We start from the raw sequence: 8131 nt of genomic DNA on the forward strand, positions 1-8131 counted from the left end.
GAATCCATCGGATTGACCACTCACACCAATGCAGAGATGTCATTGCTCTCAAGCTTTGCCTCTGGAGATCTCCAAAACCTCATCTCTGCGTTTGCTCGCTGCAAGGATCCGTTTCCTGAGCTGAGCAGCTGGGGCTGTGCTAGAAGCAGGTTTGGTCCCAGTTAAAATTCGGCTGCCGAGCTCGGTATCATTTCTGACACAACCACAGTCCTGGCTGTGTCCTGAGCCTCAGCTTCCTAAAGCAAGCATGTTTTTTTACATGAGAGTGCCTTGCTAGCTGGTTTAATTGAATCCTGGGAGGGATGCTAACATCCTGTGGACAGCAGATCCCATGAGCCAGCAATGTGCCCTTGAGCCAAGAAGGCCAACGCCATCCTGGGCTGGATGAGAAGGGGTGGTTGGAGGGCAGAGAGGTTCTCCTGCCCCTCTGCTCTGCCCTGCTCACACCACAGCTGCAATCTTGTGTCCAGTGCTGGGCCCTCAGCTCAAGAAGGACAGGAACTGCTTGAAAGAGTCCAGCAGGGCCACAGAGAGGAGATACTGGAGGGAGTGGAGCATCTCCTGCTGAGGAGCGGCTGAGGGAGCTGGGGCTCTTGAGCTTGGAGCAGAGGAGACTGAGCGGGGCCCTCATTCCTGGGGATCCATTGGGAAAGGGCAGTGTCAGGAGGAAGGAGCCAGGCTCTGCTCTGGGATGGCCAATGCCAGGACAAGGGGCAATGGTCCCAAGCTGGAGCACAGGAGGTTCAAGCTGAAGATGAGGCCAAAGTTTGTGAGTGTGAGGGTTCTGGAGCATGGCCCAGGCTGCCCAGAGAGGTTGTGGAGTCTCCTTGTGTGGAGACACCCAAAGCCCTGGCTGTGTTCCTGTGTGACTGCTCTGGTGATCCTGCTCTGGCAGGGGTTGCACTGGGGGAGCTTTCCAGGGCCTTTCCAACTCCTCACATCCTGCAATTCTGTGCTCTAGACTTAGACATGTCTATCTTGCTATTCCACAGAGAAATTCTTCCAGAATACCACAAAATACAATGCAGTCCGGTGGTTTTGTGCTCAGTAAAAGAGGGAATGCAAAAATTAACCTGGGAGAATTCTTTCTTTGTGAAGCCAAGCACGCTGAATCAAAAACGAGAGGGCTCTTCCGTTTGTCTCCCGTGACTCTCTGAGGCTGCTGTTTCTGCTGACGCTGGCTGGAACATGCGTACCCGTATCTGCTTGCCCTGCAGGAGCCGTTCTGCACAGAGCCCCTGGTCAGATGGGCAGGGAGTGGGGTTTTTCTCTCTCTGCCTCTGTTTTTCCTCCTGCGAGGAACAGCATCTCTGTGGTAGGAAACCCCAGACCGTGACAGCCTCTGTGCTTCATTTCAGGCATCCGAGGGTGTTCCTGTGAAGTATTTCGAGAACTTGGAGGAGCTGATAGATTTTTACAAGAAGGAAAACATGGGTCTGGTGTGGCACCTCAAATACCCAGTGCCACGGGAAGAGGAGGAGGCTGCGGATGAAGCGGAGGAGGACGCTGGTAAGAAATCCATGATGTGACTGGGTGATGTAGACCTTGGCACTTTGGACTGGAGACAGGCCATGCAGACAGGGGAATTAGAGCACGTCATGCCAAGGAATGGAGCAAGGCACAGAGAGGTCTGAGCTGGCAAGACTCGGAGGCCATGAGTCCTCATGATGCACCAGTGTAGCTCACCTGAGGGAATGCACCGAGCCTCTCTGCAGAAGTGTATGGTATCAGGTGCAGGGCTGGCTGATCCATCGCCCTTCATCTGACTCGAGTTGGTTTGTGTCCAGCCACCTCCCGTGTCTCTGCATCTGTAGGGCCACTGTCTCGGCAGCAGAGATGCTCCCCTGGGGACTTGGAGCACATCTCACCTGGATGCCATGGGTGCTGGGTCACCCGAAACTCAGGGCCCCTCCTTTGCTCTGATCCAGAGGACATTTCTGACAGCCATAACAGATCCTGCAGTGGCAGACAGCGTAACGCCACGCACAGAGGCAGTGGGTGATGGAGAGGTGTGGTTGGCATCATCCCAGCTGTTTTATATGACATGTCACTGCGGGTTCCTGATGCTCACTGGTTTTGGGTCGTTCCTTGGGTTTTTCCTGGATCACCCCTTGGATCTGTCATTGTTCTCCTAAATCCCAGGGGAAGGCCGTGCCCACAGAGCCGTCCTTCCTGTCCTCTCTGACGTCTGTCCGGAAACCATGAGCATGGCAATAAAACGTGTCTGAAGGACAGAGTCCCTGTGACAGACAGACAGACAGACTGATGTGCCTGTGCACATCCATGCAGTCCAGTGGATGTCTGATAGGGGCTGAAGGGTTTTGACATGCGACTCCCATGAAGAAACAATACATTTCCCTTGCGAGGCTGCTCAGGAAAGATGTTCCTGGTTTTTGGCCAGCAGCACTGAGCCTCCAGCTCTCAGGACGGGGGAGGGACCTACAGCAAGAATAACGCACAGAGAGGCGAGCAGCGGGGAACGACGATCTAGCCAAGACTGAGAGCCTTTAGATGAAGAGATGTTGGCACTGGGGCTGAGCTGCTCAAGTATGGAGTTTAATTTCATTAAGGCACTTTGGTGCCGTGGTGCTGGAGCCACGCAGGGCCTGTGGATGTCTGAGGGTACACAGTGGAGCGACAGAGGTGGGCGATGAGCACCCAGACCCCCTGCAGATGCACCCCCGGCTGTGCCATTGCTCGGCACTGCGGTGGCTCCCTGAGCTGTGCCCAGGAGTAAGGGATCAGCTCTGGATATCTTTGTGTAATGAAAGTTCCACCGTTAGGAGGTAAGAAAACACAGCTTCACAGCTCAACCAGCAACACGTGACAGGTGTAACAGCACAGTGGGGCAATTGGTATGAAAGAAAGGCAGCCGTGATTGGGATAAATGGAGATGAGCCCAGGAGAATGGAAGTGTGCTGAGCAGCAGGATGACAGGGCAGGAAAACCCTTTGTGATGATGCCCCCACGACAAGGCAGGACACTGAGCCCTCTGTATTGAGTTATGGGGTCTATTTTCTCCATCTGTGTTTACTTTAGCTGTTTGCTGCTCTCCATTAGCGGCTTCTGCTGCTCTTCCCACTGTGCCCCTGCACCCATTCTGCTCCAGCAGATAACGGTGATGATGTGGGTGAGGTACAGCTACGTTCTCTAAGTGTTACACTCCAATTAACAAGTCAACCTCCACAGCTGCTGTGCAGACAGGACACTCACATTGATGAGGTTGTGCTGCTGGGCAGGCACACGCTGCCTGCACACGAGGTCCAGCCTGGTCCTGACACTGACATCCCTGACCACAGGGCTGCTCCGGTATCGAGTCCTGAGCTCTCCAAAATCAGAGCTCCTCCAGAAGGCCTGGTTTCTGCAGCGACCGACTGTGCCCTGCCTGTGGGCGAGGGGAGGAGGTGGAATCGCCATGCTGGGGTGACCGTGCCTTTCTCTTCCTCCTTTCCAGACCTGGTACCCACGCCTCCTATCCTGCCCCCGCGCAACATCCTCATGTCACTGCCGAGCAGCGAGGCAAAGGAGGTCCCTGCTCTCCCCGAAAACTCCCGGGTGGCAGACGTGAACAAGCTGTCCCTTTCCGAGACACTACTCCAGCGGCTGCAGTACCAGGACACCAGCAGGTGAGGATAGCAAGAAGCAGGGCTGCAGAATCAGCCTTCAGCCCGACTCTGTGTTTCCCCACAGCCCTGGCCGTGTTCCTGTGTGACTGCTCTGGTGATCCTGCTCTGGCAGGGGTTGCACTGCGGGAACTTTCCAGGGCCCTTCCAACTCCTGACCTCCTGTGATTCTGTGATGTAGGGTCCCAACACCACAGAGACAGGGATGGGGGAGCATCCTGTACAGCTCTGTGGTCTCAGCCTCCCCCATGACTGTTTGGGATGGTTTGGAATAAAACCCTCAGAGTGATGATACTTGGTGAGGAAAAAGGGAGTCTTCACCTCCCTGGAGCTGCTATCAGAGGCCTCAAAGCATTCATAATAAAGGCTTTACCTGCTGATGTCTGTGATCCCACCATGACTTTGGCATCTGTCGTGGTAGCTCAGCAGTCGCAGAGGAGAGCATTTGGGGTGCGGGAGGAGGAAGAGGAGAAGGGGTCAGCAGTGCGGTGGGGGATCCATGGTCCAGCTCTGAGAGCTGTGTATTTACACCGAGATCCAAGGCAAACTGCCCCCATCTGTGCTGGCAGTGGGAGTTTCAGGAAAGGAATAAAGCTGACATTTGGGAGCAGAGGGAAGAGCTGGCTTTGACCTGTCTGCTTCTTTCGCAGCGTCTCTGACGAGCACCTGAAACTCATCCAGGATTACCTGCGCGTTCACATCACCAGTGACTTCGAGATGGTGCAGACGGGCTCGAGCAACCTTCCTCAGCTGAAGAAACTGCTAACAGCTCTTTGCAAAGGGCTCTTCAGGTACCCAGAGGCTGCTTTCAGAAATCAGAGCACGATGCTGCAACACGGCAGTCCAATGTGGGTTCCCCACGCGTGCATTCAGAACCTAAAACTCTGGCATAGGAAATTGGCTTCCCCTCCAAACTGTTATATTTAGATCTCATGACCTGTGCTTTGGTCCACAGATGTGAGATCTATATAAAAGACACAGCTCTGACAGTGAAGCTTCCCCGTGGGCGGTTGCAGTCTGTGGAGTATTATTTTTTTTGTGCTTTGTTTGGAAAGAAACACAACAAAAAATGCACTAAGCGATTAAGTGCATAATCTGGTTAATGCATAAATGACACCCACAGGATTGTCAGGCACAAGTCGTTTGTGGCAACAAGCACATATTGGTGCATAGCTCTGTTTTAAACGCCCGCTTTCCTTCCCACTAATGCACTGGGAACTGGAGTGGTTCCACTGGTGTCAGTGGAGTCCAGCTCGAATGGAAAGAGAAACAAGCCTGGATCCTGCAAGCATTACCCTTCCTGTCTATAGACCTTCCAGGTCCCAGATAAGAAAACTCTGATAGGGAACCAAAACCTTCATCTTACTCTCCTAGAGCTCACCAAGGCTGAAGAAAGGGCTAAACCCCTTAGTTTATAAGGGGTGGATACTGCTGGTTTTCTTGGCTTTAACCCATGGAAGCAAAGCAGGGAGTGAGTGAGGTGCTGAGCTCTTGGGATCATGATTGCTCCCCTGAGGTGCTGGGTGCTGTGTGCATTTTGCTAGGCCAAGAGGAGGAATCTGCAAGACTCCAAGAGCAGGAGCCCGGCTCCTGTGAAGTGCTGGGTCCTGCACTTGGGTCGCAATAACCCCATGGACGCTGCAGGGGACGAGTGGCTGGAAAGGACCTGGGCGTTGGTTGCCCATGAGCCAGCAATGTGCCCTTGAGCCAAGAAGGCCAACGCCATCCTGGGCTGGATGAGAAGGGGTGGTTGTAGGGCAGAGAGGTTCTCCTGCCCCTCTGCTCTGCCCTGCTCACACCACAGCTGCAATCTTGGGTCCAGTGCTGGGCCCTCGGGTCAAGAAGGACAGGAACTGCTTGAAAGAGTCCAGCAGGGCCACAAAGTGATGGAGGGAGTGGAGCATCTCCTGCTGAGGAGTGGCTGAGGGAGCTGGGGCTCTTGAGCTTGGAGCAGAGGAGACTGAGGGGTGCCCTCATTCCTGGTGATCCATTGGGAAAGGGCAGTGTCAGGAGGAAGGAGCCAGGCTCTGCTCTGGGATGGCCAATGCCAGGACAAGGGGCAATGGTCCCAAGCTGGAGCACAGGAGGTTCAAGCTGAAGATGAGGCCAAACTTTGTCAGGGTGAGGGTTATGGAGCATGGCCCAGGCTGCCCAGAGAGGTTGTGGAGTCTCCTTGTGTGGAGACACCCAAAGCCCTGGCCGTGTTCCTGTGTGACTGCTCTGGTGATCCTGCTCTGGCAGGGGTTGCACTGGGGGAGCTTTCCAGGTCCCTTCCAGCCCCTGACATTTGGGATTCTGTGATGCTGTGATTCTGCTCCTGCCATTAGCCAGGCCCTGCAGAGCAGCCATGGCAGGGCTGAGGACAGGCTGTGCAGAGCTGCCCTTCTTCTTCTGCGCCTTGCTCCGGGGTTTTACTTCTCTACGCCCACAGAGGGGGAGACCCAGGTGGCCAAACCCAAACAATGGAAACCAAATCTGATGAGATCACGAGTGAGAGTTTTGTGTTACTTAAATACCTCCTGTGCTGCCTTTTTCCAGTTCCAGCTTCATGTTCTGCTTCACGTTATCTGGGTTTCACAACCCTGCTTCTCATAAATGTTCGCCGGATGGCAAGACGGGAGATGCAGCAGGTCTGCAGTCCTCTCAAGTGTTGGGACACCCTTTACATTCCCCAATTTTCTGTAGGTTTTTTGGTGGCTGGACTTTGCAAGGCGCCATCCCAGAGCAGAGCTGGGTGAGTTCTGCTGAGCACAGGGGCCCTGCACCACTGCAGACACAGCCCAGGGCAGGCTGCCTGCCCCCTGTCCTGCTGCCGGCTGCAGTAGCTGTGGAAATCCATGTCCTGGGCAGTTCTTCCCCTATTCCTTGGCATTTTCTCCCCGTACCTGTGTAATTCCAGTTAGATGGAGCTGCCTTCTCCATTTTTTGGTGAAGTCCAGAACTACAGGCTGTTTTCCCCCTCTATTCAGATTGTCCCATGCATCTCTACTGTCCAACCAAGCTATTTTCTTAGCTTCAGCTGTCTCAGGTCAGACATGGAGGTATCTGATTGTTTTCTGCAGTCTTAATCTCTGAGATAGCCTGGGGTTTTAGATTATCCGACTTCTACTCCGACTCCTGAACTCAACTCTAATCAGTGGCATTACCTGTATCTAGATTTTATTTAGCTCGGCTTTCTTCAGCTGCGCGGGGACTCCAGCTGAACGCACAGGTAAATCCTCGGCTGCTTCTCAGTGGCCGTGTCTTCTTTTTCTAGTGTTAGATTTCATCATTTTCACCATTTTTGAGAACAGATTAAAGAAGCAAACAGGAAGAAATGTTTACTGGCACAGCTTGAGCTCTTTCACTGCAGTTAAAGCGTCTTTGAATTTCCTGGCACCGCTGAGGCGCGGGCAGATGCTCGCTGTGGCAGAGCTGACCTGAGCCACTCTGTTTTGCTGTGGATCTGAGGGTTTTGCGATGCTGAATTCCAGCTCTTTCCACCCTCCCAGAGCTCAGCCGTGCCATCCTTCAGGGTCACAGTGCAAAAGGAGCATCCCTCTGCCCTTGGGCTGCCTCACTGCTGTGTTTTGGTACTGGGCTGTGTGTAAGCTCTGACTGCCCACGTGAGTGAGGTGGAAGGGAGGCGTGCTGGAGGAAAAGAGCTTGTAGTGAACCAGAGGAGCTGGCCCAAGCGTTTGTGAGCAGCCTGTGCTTTTGGCAGCTCATGCATTATCCATGCACAGCTGCAGGACCCGTTTCTGACCAAGGGGCTCAAGCGCAGCTGGGCCACAGCAAACCAGGAGCACGAGTTTTTTGGTCTCTTCCCCTCACCCTCGTCACCACTGATTAATCCCTGATTAATTCAGCAAGGACTAGACCCCAGTGTGCATTAGAGACGTGGAAAGCTGGGTTTATCTCTGCTGGAAGATGCTCCTGCCTCCTGGGGCAGCTGTGGCCAGGACAGCCATGGCACCGCTGCTTATCAGAGCCTGAGGGACAAGGGGGTAACTGCTCTTGGGAGAGGCTGCTCACTCTGGCAGCTCATATACTGAAAAGGGAACCGAAAAGAGACTTGCAATGCTGATGGGTGCTTTGGTGAAGCGTTCAGCAAAAGAAATGGGCACAGAAAGGTTTCTTTAGTCAGGGGAATCCTCCAGGGGCTGAAGAGCTTGGTGTCCGTGCAGGGACTACCCATGGGAGAGGACTTGGTTCGGAGTTTCCCATCAGATTGAAGTGAAAAACAGGAATAGTGGCCTATTCAGCCTGCTGCTGCCTGCAGCCACCATTTGGCCTTTGACCACTGCTCTGCTGATTCTCCTTTACTGAGTAATCTGCACATAGAGCATCTCAGGCAGCTTTTCGAGCACTTGTGATACCAGCACTTGTGCCATCGCCTGTGGACACACAGGCTTCCAACACTCCAGTGAAGATCACTATACGTATTTCCTTTATCCTATCAAGAGAAGAAAACAAAGCACAATTAAAACCACTTTGTGGTCTGAGTCCGAACGCCTGCAGACGCTCTT

At 53.6% G+C, this 8131-nt stretch overlaps 1 protein-coding gene across 1 annotated transcript in view; it reads left to right on the forward strand.

The window, feature by feature from the left end:
• Positions 1–1358: 1358 nt before the first annotated feature.
• The window catches only part of INPP5D (inositol polyphosphate-5-phosphatase, 145kDa), a gene marked incomplete at its 5' end in the record, with an annotated part of 26129 nt that continues 19356 nt past the window's right edge, over positions 1359–8131 (forward strand). Inside the window, 3 exons of the mRNA XM_010182242.1 lie at positions 1359–1509; positions 3455–3626; positions 4274–4414. Coding sequence (XP_010180544.1) covers positions 1359–1509; positions 3455–3626; positions 4274–4414 — 464 coding nt within the window. The remainder of the gene's footprint in view (positions 1510–3454; positions 3627–4273; positions 4415–8131) is intronic.

The sequence above is a fragment of the Mesitornis unicolor genome, unplaced genomic scaffold, assembly GCF_000695765.1.
Source record: "Mesitornis unicolor isolate BGI_N332 unplaced genomic scaffold, ASM69576v1 scaffold3964, whole genome shotgun sequence".
NCBI classification, from domain to species: Eukaryota; Metazoa; Chordata; class Aves; order Mesitornithiformes; family Mesitornithidae; genus Mesitornis; species Mesitornis unicolor.